A 16,327-nucleotide genomic window follows, 5' to 3' on the forward strand; every position below is an offset into this window, starting at 1 on the left:
ACAAAACGATTTCACGTTTTCCAAATTTTTATTCAATCTTCAAAGATCTGACTTTGAACCAACAATTCCAACTCAGAACTGAGACAGCTACTGTAAATTAAAAAAATCTGTATATACAGTTTACATAGAATCAACAATATACACAGAGAACACTAAAATTTAAGAGTACATCAAGTAAATCTTCATATAGATAAACTAAATGCAAGCATGAATACTTCATTTACTTTCCCAATAAAGCTGTTACTTAGAACCTTTCTTAGCCTTCAAATCAGAAACAGCGGACTTGGCTAATGTTGAAGGCTTTAAGACACTTTTGGGGTTAAGTGCCTTTCGGATCTTGAAAGCAACCCATGCGGTTCCAAAAGCATGTCCTGCTGCGTCCAGCCCTTCGTTAGTAGCCTCGGCTGCTTTTGTACCGTACCTGCAAATCTCACAGCAAAATCCATGAGGTTTCTTTAACATCTGTTGCAAACTTTGATCATTTGCTGGAGATCACTCTTTGCTGATATATGTTACTATTTTCATATGACACTGAAAAACAATACTTGTGATTGACGAGTTCTGTTGTGACAGTTGAAGAAGTTGACATGACGTTTTTTCCAGCCACTTCAACAGCATCACAGATCTTGCCTGCAGGAAGTAAACATGTCATAAACACGAACTCAAAGAAGGCAATGTTACTAATGTCAAGTGCCTCAAAAAAGAAGTAGGTAAATCAAAGAAGTTGAAGAAAGAAAACACATAGATCACGTTCATCTATGATGAAGACCCTCCAGTTAATAAGCCAAAATGTTTATATTTCGTTTGGCAAATTTCCAGGGCTTTATCAGCCTATATTTCTCAAGGCAGGAAGCAACACCAAATCAAGGAACTTCTGGAAAATGTCATATTCGAAAAAAACTTTGGAAAAACGATGGGAAAATAGTCATAGAAGGAAACTTGGACAAATAAGCATAAATGTTGGTGATACGAAAGAAAGCAAGGGAACTCATGAAGCAAGAAGTGTTTCCATGACCCTTTTAAGCACGGGATTGAAATTTTGGGAAACCAAAAACAATTAATCTACTTACTAAATCCATCGAGGGATGCAAGAATGATCTCTCCGGGCAAGAGGCCAAAAAACTTCTTTCCAGCTTTTGAGTTTGCCACTGAACCGGTGATCAATCCCGAGACTTTGACAACACCGGAAAGTACACCAGTCGCCACTTTCTCTGTCATTTGTGTCACCCGCTTGACCCTTTACATAGAAGCCGCACTAGGGAGATTAGCACAAGCACAAAAGTTGTTCATCCAAGAAATACTACCATGAGAATGTGCATTGTATGTCTTAACAACAACTTCCATTTATTTGTGTCACTCACTTGACCCTTTACATAGAAACCGCACTAGGGAGATTAGCACCAAAGTTGAACCGCACTAGGGAGATTAGCACCAAAGTTGTTCATTCAAGAAATACTATCACGAGAATGTGCATTTCTATTTATTTATGTTACTCAGATGACCCTTTACATAGAAACCGCGCTAGAGAGATTAGCACCAAAGTTGTTCATTCAAGAAATACTATCATGAGAATGCACATTGATTAGACATTTTAAACCAAAGAATTCTCATCATTTCTCAGAGGAGTGGCCTTCTGCAAACAAAAGCATCTCCTACAACTTAGTTGTCTAATGATCATGACACAAAGAAGAAGATTAGAGTTTTCCTGGGCAGTTAATTTTTTCAAGGTCAAAGATGCTAAATTCCTAAGTAAGAGTAATGGCCAGAAGTTCTCATGGAACGAAACATCACCATACCTCTTGATTCTCCTCAGTGTCTCGGGGCTAACATTCTTATCCTTTTCAGCACGACTCAGCCTGTTCTTCATAACCTCATTTCCTTTCCTGAGTCTCTCCACGGTTACATCCCCACACCAAAGTATCCCTCTAATCAGCTGACCTGACCCAGAAGCTATCAGTTTAGCAGTCTTGCTACTGTAATCTTCGATGTTAGGCGCGAGTGTGGTCCAGTACGCCGCACATTGACCCTCCACAACGTCTTTCCTCTCACCCTTAAGCTCCTCCGGCGAAGTCGCTGCAGCCATGGAGTTTCCCAGCACTTCTCCTCCCGTCTCCTTTGCCTTTTCAGACATCTTCTGCTCTGTGAAACAACAATAGTCCCGAAGAACCCGATCGAGCTCAGATAATACATTTTCTTGCCCTTTCGAAGCAATGGTCAATCCGTAATTGAGGATTTCATCCTCCGATTTTGAATTACTCTTTTTCTCATCATCTGAGTCGGATCCAGATCCGTGACCTTTCTCCTTCGGCGAGTGGATCGAGAAGAAATAATGCGATCCATCAACCTTCGCAGCAACCTCGCTCTTGGTTAACGGCCATTGAATCTCGTCCGCGACGTTGGCCAGAACTGCGACGATGTTCTGGCCCTGGACGATTCGAACGACGGTGAAATCGCCGCAAGCGAGTTCGACGCTGTAGGATTTGTCGATAAGGTTGAGAATGGCGCCAGGGAAACGGATGAGAACCTCCTCCGTCGCCTGAGGAGGAGCAGACGGTGACTGGTTGTTGGATGCATCTCCGTGGTCTGGGAAAAGATTGGGCCCCAGATTGTGCGAGGAGGGAGATGGATAGAGATTATGAGAAGAAGCGGCGTAAGGGTTCGTCTGAGCAAAGGGATTATCCGGAATGGATTGATCGATTTCAGGATATATCGCCGATCGTTGCTTCCCGTCGGCACCGTGAGAAGGATTCATCTCCGCCGCGTCCTCGTTTAGAACAAGAACAAAATTACTCAGAAAGAGACGAAAAAAAAATCGAAAACTGAAAAAGGGAAGATTTTCAATTTTCAAGGTAACTTTCTTTTAGATGGACATGTGGCGTAAAGAGACTATAAATAAATAAAATGTGGGGTCCACTCATGGTTTAATAAACAATTTATACATCCACACGAATTGGAAGAGATTTTGGAGCTTGGTGTATTATTTAATTAATAAATGCTTCAGACATTAAACTTGACACGGCGAGTACAAGTGACAGTGACAGTGGCATGTGATGTGTACCTCATTTGATCTATCAATTATTTCTATTTGATTGAAATGGTAACACAAACCTGACCATAAAATATAAAGGAAAAAAAATTACATAACCAAACCGAAACCAAATCCTAGTAAAAGGAGCAACAAGGATTCTAAGCGAGGATTTGTTCCAGAGGCTTGACAGCTTCCTTGCGGTATTGCTCTTCTTTAGCCAGCTTCTCGAGGCGAGTGGCATCATCCTTGTGGTCTTGTTCTTCTTTAACCAGCTTCTTGAGACAAGTGGCAGCTTCTTTGTTGTCTTGTTCTTCTCTGGCCAGCTTTGCTTCCTTGTGATCTTGTTCTTCTTTGGCCAGCTTTGATTCCTTGTTGTCTTGTTCTTCTTTGGCCAGCTTTGCTTCCTTCTGGTCTTGTTCTTCTTTGGCCAGCTTCTTGAGGCGAGCTAGCTCAAGATCTCTCCCCATCTTTCTCTTATACATCTCTGCAAAAGTGATTGGCTCCTCCAAGATCGGTTTCTCTCCATCTCTCACTTTAAGCGGATACACGGTTGCTTCCTGCGCTGGATTCTGAAATGTCGCTATAGATAGCCTGCTCGAGTTAGAATTCACCACCGCCTGATGATCCGCGTTCTTGAACCTCCCGTTGCTCAAATACTTTAATAAGACATGCAATTTTTGCCCTAGTCAAAATCAACAAACGGAGAAAATAAGACCAGAGTGTGAGAGAGAGGTTGAGAGAGTACTCACGTGACCGTGGTCGCCGAGATTGACGACAAAAGCTCCTTCAATAGGCTGAACCGTAATCCATGTTTTCCCACCGTCGCGTGTGGCCTGTAACCCACCGACCTGGTCTTGGAGAAGCAAAGTGATGGTTCCAGGATCAGTGTGACGCTTGAGGCCGAGGGTGAGATCAGGCTGAGGGCATTTAGGGTAATAGTTCACAACGATCTTTTGGTCCATATCGACGCAAGCATTGGTAAGTGCTTCTTTCTCGAGCCCCATAGCTTCAGACAAAACCTCAAGAAGCTTACAAGCCAAACCCATCAGTTTGTCGCTGTACTCCTCCGTCACTTTCACCCACCCTTCCGGCTTGTCTGGCCACCTTGAGTAGTCTCTGTTTCTCACCGGGTACGAGAAGTACGTCACTATCTCTCTCCAATCTTGAACAGCCTCCCCCTGCATTTATAATCACTATTTTGTATTTAGCTACAAGATTAAACCTAATTGTATTTCACGGCACGAAACATTAGGTCTAGGTCAATAGTTTCTTGGTTAAAGAAAAAAGAAACAAACAAACAAAGTTGGAATCACGTAAAACTTAAGATAAATTGTGTGGCATTACCTGAAGGTGACTAGAGACGATGAAGCCACCTTTCTTACCACCAGACATGTCGAAACTAAGTTTCTCTTGAGGAGGCAAAGCAAAGAAGTCACGAGCTAGACGAGTCATATCAGCCACCAAATTGGTATCGACACCATGATCGACCACCTGGAAAATGCCCCAGTTCTCGCAAGCCTCAACGATCTGACGGCATATCTCTTCTCTTTTCCCACCAACATCGTCCATTCCGGCGAGAGAGATCACCGGAATCTCGTTGCTAAACTTGTTGTAGGCAACCTTGGGACGTTCGTCCTCGTCCCGGACGAATTTAGAGTTGAGCTTAGACTCTCCGGCTAGCTCAGTGAGAGTTCCTGGAGCCATATTTAATTAATTATATTCTCGGATAGTGATAGTTACTTAGGCAAAAGGCTAATTTATTATAAAAAGAAAGAGAGAAGATGTTAGGAATATATATATAAGGAGGGACTGGTAGGTGAAAAACCTTTCAAAGCTTGTGAAGACTGACGAACGAGAAGAGTTCGCTGGGTACCTACCACGATTGTACTTCCTCTTCTGTTTCTAGAACATATGGTAACTCAACTACCTAAGTGCATCTGTCTTTAATTTCTATTAAAAAAAAATAAAAAAATTATAACTTTCAAAAAACATCTCTTCCATACACTTTTTTTGCTACAATCCAACGTATTCTTTAGGTGATATGTACATTTTTATTACAGTTCTTTTACACCATGCATGCTTAATATAGTTATACGTTTTTTACGGTGAATTTAAAGCCACGTCTCCAAAATGGTTGCATGTACTTAAAAACAAAACACAAAAATGACTTTTTATCCAAAATGAATTAAAACTTGATCGCGATCGGTGAAGATTTACATGGCATAGATTGTTCTGGTTCATAGAAAAAAACAATCCAAATGCAATTTTTCATGGTTGTTACATAATCCCTCTGAGGAGAGAAGAAACCTTTCTTTTAACAATATACATAATCCAAACCTTTCTTTACACTGTGAAAAGTCAAAATTATTGGATTTGTAATGTATTAGTTTTTTTACTAGTACTATATCAACAGCTTGATTTTTCATCGTGATGTGTGAGTTTGTACTTGGTACTTTTGTAGATTAAAAAAATAAAACAAACAGTCATTAAGGTAACTAGCGCATTAGAGGTTAAATCATTATGAGGAGATTGTATATAGTCCAAAGAAATTTTGCAATTGAAAGGGATTCAAACCCATTATCTATCATCATCTCGATTTCCCCCAATTTCTGTTGGGCTAATTTGTATCCGTCACGAATACAATTAACAAAATTGCATTTACATAAACAGGCCTAAAAAGGGCCCATTTAAGAGAGAATAGGCGAAAGGTCGTTATCGAATTGAGGATGGGATTAATAAAAATCTAACAGAACACATGAAAACGCAAGGACGTTCCAACGAACCTCTCTACTCTCCATTTACCCAAAGTTATATTTTTGTGTGAAGTAAAAGCGAAGACATTTTCAACTATATTCTGTTGCTATATTAAAAAAAAAAAAAAACACACAAGCACCACGAACAAATCAACAACTTCCAATAATTTTTGTCATTTAGTTGGATTTCGACTTTGGTGTTATGAATGAAATGACAATAATATGATCACAAAATTTAATCATAACGTGGTCAATTATACTAAACGAGTCACCATCCGTTTTAGTAACAGCAACCAGTAGTTGCATTGCAATATTTTGGAAGGTGATTGATTCTTTCTTTATAAAAAGCTGATTGGTTCGTCAGGGCATGGACCAACACCCAAAACATTACATGATACAACTAAAGCAACAAAAACATTTCTTTGAACTAACTGAACTCTGCAGTAAATGGTGCGCGCCGAGATCGACACCGGAGCTCCTTTTCGGTCTGTTAAAGAGGCCGTCACTCTCTTCGGCGAGAGAATTTTCCTCGGAGATAGTTACATCAACAAGTCCTCAGAGGTTATAATAATTTAAATAAATGTATACTCTTTTAAGTTACATCAACAAGTCCTCGGAGATAGTTACATCAACATATAACAACAAAGTAAGATATGTGTCAATGATCTAATATTTTTGCAATGATTTTCTAACCATGTGGTTTAGAGAAACGATGGAGATTATGGAGTTAGTAATGAGGTTACTAGAAGCAAAAGCATAGAAGCTGAGCTGGATGAAGCAAAGGAGAGTCTGAAGAAAGCAGAAGAAGAGAACAAGGTTTTGTCTCAGCTTCTCGAGACCCTCGCACAAGAGCTTGAAACCACTAAGGAAAAGCTAAACCAATCGCTCAGGAACTTCCAAGAACACCCTCAAGTTGAAGATGACCTTAAATTCATAGAGCAATCCACGGTTGTTGAACCGGATAACATAACCGAGATCAAGATGAACCGGTTTGATCAAAACGAAGGGTTTGGAGATGATGATGATCGTCTGGAGAGGAGGCGTTCAGTGAAGTTTGCGAATCCACCATTGTTGACGAAGGTCATCGAGAGCAAAGAGGAGAAGAAGAGCCAAGCAATGGTGAAAAAGACGACCAAGAAAATGAAGCCACTGGTTCCATTGGCTGCTTGGCTCTTTGCAAGAAACCGGTCTAGTTAACCACTTCTAGCGATCCTCGTCTCACTTTTACTCATATGTGTCTTACTAATTCACTCCGTAATAAGATCCCCAAAATTTATTTGTTATAAATTTTGGGGATTCATTTATGTTACTATTGTGACATTTTTTCTTTTCGATCAAGATATAAGTAAATATACATACACAATTTTTTCCCCCTCTTCTCACTATCAATCAAAGAACACACTGGGCTTGCAATTGTAACTAAACTATACGTAGGCCCAATACAAAAGCCCACTACGAACTAGGGTTTTCAGAGAAGGCACGGTTTATAAACAGAGTAGCTGCAAAAACCCAATAGCTTGCGCAGAGGGCAAGAAGAAGAGCGTGGTCGTAATGGGTCGTGTGATTAGGGCACAGCGTAAAGGAGCGGCTGGTTCGGTCTTCAAGTCGCACACTCACCACCGAAAAGGTCCGGCTAAGTTCCGAAGCCTCGATTACGGAGAGAGAAATGGATATCTAAAGGGTGTTGTGACGGAGATCGTCCACGATCCAGGACGTGGAGCTCCGTTAGCTCGCGTCGACTTCCGTCATCCTTTCCGTTACATGAAGCAGAAGGAACTCTTCGTCGCCGCCGAAGGTATGTACACCGGACAATTCCTCTACTGTGGTAAGAAGGCGAATCTCGTTGTCGGGAACGTTCTTCCTCTTAGATCTGTTCCCGAGGGAGCTGTTGTCTGCAACGTCGAGCTCAAGGTCGGTGACCGTGGAGCTCTCGCTAGGGCTTCCGGTGATTACGCAATCGTCGTTTCTCACAATCCTGACAACGACACCACTAGGTAACGTGTGTGACACGCTAGAAGTATTGATGTGAAGTGTTTTTGTTTGTATAGTTTCTTGTTTCCTACGTTTGATGATAATAACACGCATGGATGATATTTGTGTTATGTAAAAGGATTAAGCTGCCTTCTGGATCGAAGAAGATAGTGCAGAGTGGGTGCAGAGCCATGATAGGGCAAGTTGCAGGTGGAGGAAGAACAGAGAAGCCACTTCTCAAGGCAGGAAACGCATACCACAAGTACCGAGTGAAGAGAAACTGCTGGCCTAAGGTTCGTGGTGTGGCTATGAATCCAGTTGAGCATCCTCACGGAGGAGGAAACCACCAGCACATTGGTCACGCCAGTACGGTCAGGCGAGATAGTTCTGCTGGTCAAAAAGTTGGTCAAATTGCTGCAAGAAGAACTGGTCGTCTCCGAGGTCAAGCTGCCGCAGCAGCAGCCAAGGCAGGCTAGACTTTGACACACTCTTCTCTGCTTTCTTTGGATTTTGTTTTGCTGGTTTTTTTTTTTTTTCTTAATTACACCCTTGAGATCAGTTTTTGTTTTGTTTTGAAAGCTTATGAGCTTTGTACCCTTAGAAGTTAGAGTTATAATTTATTTATTACGTTACTCTTCTACTACATCTTCGATCTTTCTCTAGCATTTTCAAAATCTTAGATATCAATTGTTTAAAAGCAAAATCTCATATATTAAACCCTAGAGATGCATAAAAACAACAATTTACAAGGAATGGCCGCCGGTGATTGATCACAAGGAAACGGTGAGAATCATGCTTGTTTTTGCGGAGGGGTAAGTGTCAAGGAAACCATTTTTCCTTGACCTAAATCAGAAAAACGAAGCAAATTGGAAAATATGTGAGTTGTGATTCCAATTGGTTCTGGTGGCTTGTTAAGACTTTGTTAATGTCTTTGGATTTATGATCCGGTCTTTGAGAACTTCTCTATTGTATGCATCGTCAATGAATTTTTAGACGGCACCAAAAAAAAAAAAGTAATTTCAGAACTACATCTTTAGAATGGTTGATTTTCTTACTACGCGTATACAAAATTGGTTTGTATCTTGAATAGAATATGACTTTATTAATCTTTGTCCAGGTAATTCTCGACATTTCTGAACCAGTCTTCTAAACATATAGCCGCCGTATCATGAATTTTGGACTACTAATCCTGGTCTGCTCATTTTATGGTGCTCTTAAACAGAACTAGTTTGCTAAATTATTTAAAAATCTTGAGCACAAAAATTAATCAAAACTGAAAGTGGTTTCACCTCGGGTTCTGTTTTTTTTACTCAACCAGTGATGGACAGATTCTAATATGTGGTTTGGAAATGAATCAGCGTCAGGATTATATGTTCAAAAGCCATTTTTCTCATACCTACCAAACTTTAATCTCTTAGCCCTTGGAGCCTCGGCCTCAAAACTGGGTCTCACTCGGTCATGAACATAGACGCAACTATCACCCAGCTTACATCCTCTCGCAGTGCCATAGTAGATGCACTGTTTCTGAACCTTAATTTGATCAAACCTTCCGTTGAATTTCCCAGTTTGTGAATGGTATTGAGTATTTTCATGATTCACTGTGCCATGTTCCCTTATAAGGTTCTTGAAATAGTCTAGACCCTTCAAGGGTTGCACTATCGGTTTAAGCCTACCATTAGCATCAACCCCATTTAAGTTCATTGGATACGTATCAAAACCGGTTTGAGGATACCTCCCAAATCCAACTGATGCTTGAACATTGTTCATTTCAGATGTGCGGAATGCAGAAGTGTGTTGGGGTTGGGGCTGAGGCTGAGGCTTTACTATTACCTTTGGTTCTGAGAAAGCATGTTGAGGTCTCTGGAGGTTAAGGCTTATTGGCAGTGAACTCGATGGTAGCCGAGCTGGCAGAGATGGTTCTGTAGCTATGCCAACAGAGAACTGAACGGGCATTGGTATACTACGGGGAGGATTTAGTTGGGTTATGTTTCCATTTCCAGGCTTGGGTGGAGACACTCGTCTCCGGTCAGGGTTCGTTAAAGGCTGAGAAGCTGCAAGACTCTGTTTTTGAGGTATTATTACTGGTGGCTGTGGCTTTCTAGCCATGGTTGAGGCGGTGAAATGCTGAGGAACAAGTCTAGTAGGGTCGATACCAGTGTCAACAGGCTGATTCTCAGTTTCAGACAATTTACCTGTCGTGTCGGTGATCAGGTTCTTGATCATTTTCGGGTCGGTGAGGAGTTTGATAAGTAGCTCAGGATCAACCATACTCCCCTGTTCCTTGGTTTTCATCAGTGCAGCCAGAGCTGCAGAAGCAGCCAGACTCAAGTCTGGTGCAAGACCAGAAACAGAAACCGGTTCTTGGGGTGAAGAGGGAGGTTTAGTCTCCAACTGACCTTGCTTGTTGGATTCAAGCACACTGTGGGTTGATTCCTCTGCAGGTTCCCACTCGTCCTCAATTGGAGTGAGACGAATAACAGGAGTTTTGCTGTCATCAAAGCTTTCCGCTTCTACAGCCGGTGAAACAGATGGTCTGCGTGTAAACAAAAGACAACCAGTAAGACAACAACATAAATGTTGAGTAAGCTAAACGTATTGTGGAGCAAGAAAAGAAGGCAAATTACCGAGAAGGGATGGTAGAGCGATGCGGGTAGATCGCTTCCAACACTTTTGTGATTCTCAAGTTTTCAGTTCGCCTTTCTGTGCTCTCAACACCATCTCCAATTAGCAAAGCATCATTGACGAGAAACTGTTTTGCACCAAGGCACTTAAACGTCAGATATAAGAAAGACTTCAAAAGGCTTTCCCAATTCTGAACTGTAATAATACCTTAGGAGGTCGTTTCCATTTGATCCTTGGAATGTTTGAGACATTCAGCTTATCTGCATAGTGACTTCCTTCAAAACCAGGTGGAAGATCTGGCGCTCGAGGTTTCCCAGATGATATCTTGGTGAAGTTATGACGTTGAGGCTGAGAAGCAACTTTGGCCGGACAGTCTTCTGTTCTAAAAATCTTAACCTGTTCCAATCCGTATAGTTAGGAGCTGACAAAAAGCTGGTTTCGTGTATCAAACTCAATTCAGGCTTTATGGGTATCTATCAAAGATTAATACTTGCAGAGTAACAGATAGATACATTCATCAATTCTTTTCTCAAAACTCCAAAACTTTTTCATATCCTGTGTAGATGAATCGGATCCAAATCCAACTGATATTTGATTCAAGTTTCCAACAAAATTATAGATTTCAAATAAAAGATCGTAACTTTTGCTATTTCTCATTATCAATATGCGTTATCTTTAAGGATAAACTTGAACTTAATTCCTCATCAAGTTCGTCCCTTTCACAATCCAAGTTTTGTTTATTGTCAATTGGATTAAACATTAATTAAATTAATTAACAACGAAAATCGCATCAATCCATTAGGTTAATTGCTTCTAACGAGGATTGATAAGGGATTCATAATACGGATTTACATCCAAACTTGCTTTATAATCGAGATTTTTAGATCCGGTATCAAGTTTAAACAAATAATAACATGATTTAATCAATTTTCGGATTCAGGATTCAAAATCACAAAACTTGATAAAAATATCGAACATACGATATATATACCTGACAAAGCAAAGGACCCGGTGGCCATGAAACCCTGGATTTCTTCGATCTCTTCATATTATAAAATCAAATATCTCAAAGAACAAACCAGTCACACAAAAATCTGAATTTTTTTTTTTAAAAAAAAGTCAATCGATTCGCGTTTATCAGATTCTCAGGTATAGAAATAGGCGACCAATACGATTCGCTAGATCTACAGATTTTGATTTTAACAGAATACTTGGGGAATCGAAGAATTCGAATACAGATGAGGTCAAATTCGGGATCTTGAGTCAGAGATCGTAGAGAGAAAAGAGAAAGGTGAAGAGACGTCGGCGCGAGGATTAGCGCGAATCAGAAAACCCTAGAAAGGTCTCTTCTATTTAATTGCGGTGGTCTATTTTTTTCGACGTCACTATAGAGACTGCATTTATATAGTTCGTTTTCTTTTTAATTTTAAATAATGAATGGCGTGTAATGCTCGAGTCTCAACTACTCCGAATATAATCAAGGGAATCGTATTCGATAGCGTAACGTTTCTAATATTTTAAACTTACAGCTATACAAAATTTTCATTTCAGAATATAGCAAAACGAGAAATTACAGCTATACAAAATTTTCATTTTGTCTATTGTCTGCAAACTAAAAAAAAAAACTAAACTATGATGTGAGATAAATGTCAATCGTATGTTTTAGGTATATTCGAAAAATGTCAATTCAAGTGAGTCTGTGACGAACATGAAAGAATGTATGTAGCCATGTAGGGTCAAATCGAACACAGCCTTTTAGCTATGTTATTGGAATTTGGCAGAATGACACTCACGGTAAATAAAATAACTAAACATGTATTGTCAGATCAAGCAAACTTGTGTCAGGAAAAAATAAATAAACAATGATTTATGTAGTTAATAACTGACGTTTTTTTTGAAAAAAGTTAAAAACATGTATCGTACTAGTAAATCATTGTTCATATCTGTTTCATGACGAAGTATTCTTTTTGCTAAATATGTATTGTACTAGTAAGTTAATTTTTGCTACAAATGTGCATTCCTATTTCATGCTGGCGAAGCTTGATTTGTTTTAGATCACACAGGTGCCCCATTTAACCCAAAAGAAAAAAACAAGAAATAAAATCACACAGGTGATATATTATGATATGGGCTCTTCAGAGTTTACGCGACTTACACACCTCATAGATGTGTGGATCATATGGACTATCAGGCGGGCTTTCTATTTTCCAAATCATTAGAATGGCCCAAGTGTATCGGTATTTCACTGCGCAAATCATTTCCAATATTCGTTCTTATTTTGAGAACTGTTTTTATGAGACGAAAACGGTGAATTTGAACTTTACTATACAAAAAATCGTATAAAAAATGTCACCAAAGGCAATGGCCTCCTAATTGACTTTTATCGAAATGCGACGGTACGGTGTAGATACTAGGAATCCTTTTCGTTAGGATCTTAACGCACTATATTGAGTTATAATCACCAACTATATTGATCGAGTCTCAATATAATCACCAACTATATTGATCGAGTTATTTTTTAACGCACTATATTGAGTTATAATCGCATGCAGGGGTTCGACCAAAAAAAAAAAAAAATCACATGCATACAAAAAACTTAAAAAATCATATGCCTTGCAATTATTATAAAAATCCCACATTAAACGACAACTAAGTTTTAATCGTTACAAAGAAAATAAAGTTATAACTCTAAACCCACAAACTCACAATCGTCCATGATGAGGATTGCACATGACATGACTGTCAACAAAACACTTGTCCCAATACATAGACATGGTCAGATGCTGGAACCCGTGATCCAGGTATGGACATTTGAAGCTCTTTCTGAACCACTTCCGAAATTTTATATCGCATTTTACCTATTGACTTGACCACATATCTCTAGAAATCAAAGAAGTATTATATCAAGAACTTAGGTTTAATAAAGAATTGCTCTCTTTATTAGCTTTAGAAACTTGCTCAAAACTAAAGCTCTCAAAACTTCAAACTCATAAGTATGTCACAAGTCGACATCTTCTTATATAATAGACTTAAACCTTATCCTATTAGAAAACCAATTTTCCTTTTTAGATAACACCAAATATATCTAGATAACTCCTAATATGTTTAGATAACTCCTAAACATAAAGACTCCTAATCTTAATAGGAATAACTTGTGACACAAGTCTTCAAGCTTAACCAACAATCTCCCCTTTAAGCTTGAAGTCACTTGACTCTAAGTCTTGAACTCCAACAAGCTCTCTCATCTCTTTGAACTTGATTCTTCCAAGCGTCTTTGTCAAAATGTCAACTCTTTGTTTGCTTCCTGAAACATGCTCTACTTCAACTTGACCATTCTCCACACACTCCTTTATAAAATGATATCTTCTATGAATGTGTTTGCTCCTTCCATGAAACACAGGATTTCTTGTGAGGGCGATGGCCGACTGATTGTCAATCCTAATGAGAGCCTTCTCATATGTCGCGCCGATGACCTCACTAAGTAGATCCTGTAGCCATATTGCCTGTCTCGCTGCTTCAGTTCCAGCCATAAACTCGGCTTCACAAGAGGATAAAGCTACTGTGTCCTGTTTTTGTGAGCACCAAGACACTGGGCTTTCACCAAGGTAGAAAACATGTCCTGCTGTACTCTTACCATCATCAAGATCAACATTATGGCTACTATCACTGTAACCAATTAGCCTCGGTATTCTTGGAGTAGAGCTTTTGAACATCAGACCAAAGGTGGTGGTACCTCGCAGATATCTCAAGCAATGTTTCATGGCAGCTCCATGAGACTCTTTTGGACTCTGCATATACCTACTCAGCACTCCTACACAAAAAGACATGTCCGGTCTTCTGTGTAAAAGATAGCGTAGACATCCAACATTCTTTCTATACCATGTTGCATCGATTTCTTTCTCTTCTTCAGCCTTTGATAACTGCAGTCCAGCTTCCATTGGTATGTGAGCCGAATTAGAGTTCTCCATACCTGCTTCTTCTAGAATCTTTTGTGCATATAGCTTTTGATGTAGAGTTATTCCATTCTTTTGCTGACATACTTCTATCCCAAGATAATATGTTAGCTTTCCAAGATCACTCATGTCGAATTTCAGAGACATCTCTTTCTTGAAATCGCCAATGATGGTTGAGTTTGTACCTGTAACGAATAAATCATCAACGTAGACAGCTAATAGCAGAAGCTCCTTGCTCACTTTCTTTCGAAATACAGATGGCTCTTTAGAACATTTTTCAAACTTCAGCTCCTGTAATATCTGGTTTAATTTGTTGTTCCATGCTCTAGGGGCCTGCCTTAAACCATACAAGGCTTTATGTAGTCTATAAACTTTTCTTTCACAGCCTTTCTCTTCAAAGCCTTCAGGTTGAGTGACAAACACGGTTTCCTTTAATTCTCCATGGAGAAAAGCTGTTTTTACATCCAAGTGATGTATTTCCCATTGATTGGAAGCAGCAAGACTGATTAAAATTCGAACTGTCTCTAGTCTAGCAACTGAAGCAAACACTTCTTCAAAATCAACTTCATACCTCTGCACATACCCTTTAGCAACTAATCTTGCCTTGTGCTTATTAATACTTCCATCTGAGTTGCGTTTAAGTTTAAAAACCCATTTTAAACCTATTGGTTTTGCTCCAGCTGGCAAATCTACGAGACTCCAGGTTTTGTTCCTTTTAATCGAACATATTTCATCTTCACAAGCTAGCATCCAATCCTTTGATTCTTTTGCCTCCAAGAAACTCTTTGGTTCATCGTTTAGACAGAACAAGAGCATTTCTCCTTCTTCTTCTGCAAGCACGACAAAATTCTCAAGGTGTCTTGGTTTTACTGGAACTCGTGTTGATCGTCTTAGGACTAGTGGTGATTCCGGCTGCGCTTCCGTAGCCTCTGCAGTTCCGGGACTCTGTTCATAAGCGGTTATGACATCATGATCGTTTTCTTCATTCTTGTATCCAGGGGACTCTGTTTCTTGTGGCTCTGTTTCTTGTGGCTCTGTTTCACACTCTGTTGTGACGTCTTTTCTTATGCCGCGATTCCCAGTTTCTCCAAATACAATCTTGAAGCTTTCATCTCTGTTATGATCTGAGTCTTTGGAGTTCCAGTTCCAGCCTCTAGTCTCATCAAATATGACGTCCCGGCTTACCACTATCTTCCGATTCTGGGGATCAAACATTCGGTAAGCTTTGGAACCGGGTTCAGTTCCAAGGTGGACACGTATACGTGATCTGTCATCTAATTTCTTCAGATGAGGCATCTCAACTTTCGCATAGCCTACACAACCGAAAATACGAAGGTGGTTAATGTTTGGCTTCTTCTCTCGGAATGCTTCGTATGGTGTTCTGTCCTTTATTGCTCTTGTTGCTACTCTATTGAGAAGATAGGTTGAGTGCCTCACTGCCTCACCCCACAAATAACTCGGCACCTTCATGTGTTTCATAATACTTTGCGACATCTCCATTAGTGTCCTGTTGCATCTCTCAACTACCCCGTTTTGTTGAGGGGTATAAGGTGCGGTGAGCTGCCTTTTTATACCAGTTTCATCACAGAATGAGTTGAACTCCTGAGACACGAATTCTCCTCCTCTATCTGTTCTGAATGCTTGTATACTTGTTCCTGATTCTTGTTCAACTAAGGTTTTGAACTTCCTGAATTTCTCAAAAGCATCGCCCTTTTCTTTTAACAAAACTGTCCACATGTATCTTGAGTAATCATCAATGATTACGAAGATGTATCTGTTTCCACCTGCTGTGCTTGGTGTAATAGGCCCACAAAGGTCCCCATGAATGAGCTCAAGTTTCTTACTAGCTCGATACAAAGAAGCTTGAGGAAACACTTGTCTTGTCTGTTTCGCAAACAAACATGAACTACAAATCTCTTTTTCAATGTTCACCTGTGGAATCCCTTCTACAAGCTTTCTTTGTATCATATTTTTCATGTTTTCTAGGTTGATATGCCCAA

At 39.8% G+C, this 16,327-nt stretch overlaps 5 protein-coding genes across 5 annotated transcripts; 2 read left to right on the top strand and 3 right to left on the bottom strand.

Moving 5' to 3' along the window:
• Positions 1 to 17: 17 nt before the first annotated feature.
• LOC18021072 (senescence/dehydration-associated protein At3g51250) lies at positions 18 to 2,812 on the bottom strand. Its single transcript, XM_006403875.2, has 4 exons — positions 1,797 to 2,812; positions 1,071 to 1,237; positions 546 to 630; positions 18 to 421 (listed from the first exon to the last, which is right to left on the bottom strand). Exons 1-4 carry the CDS (start codon positions 2,750 to 2,752, stop codon positions 241 to 243), a joined length of 1,389 nt encoding a protein of 462 aa, XP_006403938.1. The 5' UTR covers positions 2,753 to 2,812; the 3' UTR covers positions 18 to 240.
• Positions 2,813 to 2,979: 167 nt separating this feature from the next.
• Positions 2,980 to 4,786, bottom strand: LOC18021073 (naringenin,2-oxoglutarate 3-dioxygenase). Its single transcript, XM_006403876.2, has 3 exons — positions 4,373 to 4,786; positions 3,778 to 4,206; positions 2,980 to 3,684 (listed from the first exon to the last, which is right to left on the bottom strand). Exons 1-3 carry the CDS (start codon positions 4,730 to 4,732, stop codon positions 3,187 to 3,189), a joined length of 1,287 nt encoding a protein of 428 aa, XP_006403939.1. The 5' UTR covers positions 4,733 to 4,786; the 3' UTR covers positions 2,980 to 3,186.
• Positions 4,787 to 6,148: 1,362 nt separating this feature from the next.
• Positions 6,149 to 7,038, top strand: LOC18021074 (WEB family protein At3g51220). The gene is made up of 2 exons (XM_006403878.2): positions 6,149 to 6,342; positions 6,487 to 7,038. The coding sequence occupies exons 1-2, from the start codon at positions 6,229 to 6,231 to the stop codon at positions 6,976 to 6,978; spliced, it is 606 nt and encodes a 201-aa protein (XP_006403941.1). The 5' UTR covers positions 6,149 to 6,228; the 3' UTR covers positions 6,979 to 7,038.
• A 294-nt stretch (positions 7,039 to 7,332) lies between these two features.
• LOC18021075 (60S ribosomal protein L8-1) lies at positions 7,333 to 8,228 on the top strand. The gene is made up of 2 exons (XM_006403879.1): positions 7,333 to 7,775; positions 7,892 to 8,228. Exons 1-2 carry the CDS (start codon positions 7,333 to 7,335, stop codon positions 8,226 to 8,228), a joined length of 780 nt encoding a protein of 259 aa, XP_006403942.1.
• A 724-nt stretch (positions 8,229 to 8,952) lies between these two features.
• On the bottom strand, positions 8,953 to 11,731 carry LOC18021076 (zinc finger CCCH domain-containing protein 45). Its single transcript, XM_006403880.2, has 4 exons — positions 11,366 to 11,731; positions 10,582 to 10,770; positions 10,377 to 10,501; positions 8,953 to 10,285 (listed from the first exon to the last, which is right to left on the bottom strand). The coding sequence occupies exons 1-4, from the start codon at positions 11,420 to 11,422 to the stop codon at positions 9,127 to 9,129; spliced, it is 1,530 nt and encodes a 509-aa protein (XP_006403943.1). The 5' UTR covers positions 11,423 to 11,731; the 3' UTR covers positions 8,953 to 9,126.
• Positions 11,732 to 16,327: the final 4,596 nt, after the last annotated feature.

The sequence above is a fragment of the Eutrema salsugineum genome, unplaced genomic scaffold, assembly GCF_000478725.1.
Source record: "Eutrema salsugineum unplaced genomic scaffold, Eutsalg1_0 scaffold_16, whole genome shotgun sequence".
NCBI classification, from domain to species: Eukaryota; Viridiplantae; Streptophyta; class Magnoliopsida; order Brassicales; family Brassicaceae; genus Eutrema; species Eutrema salsugineum.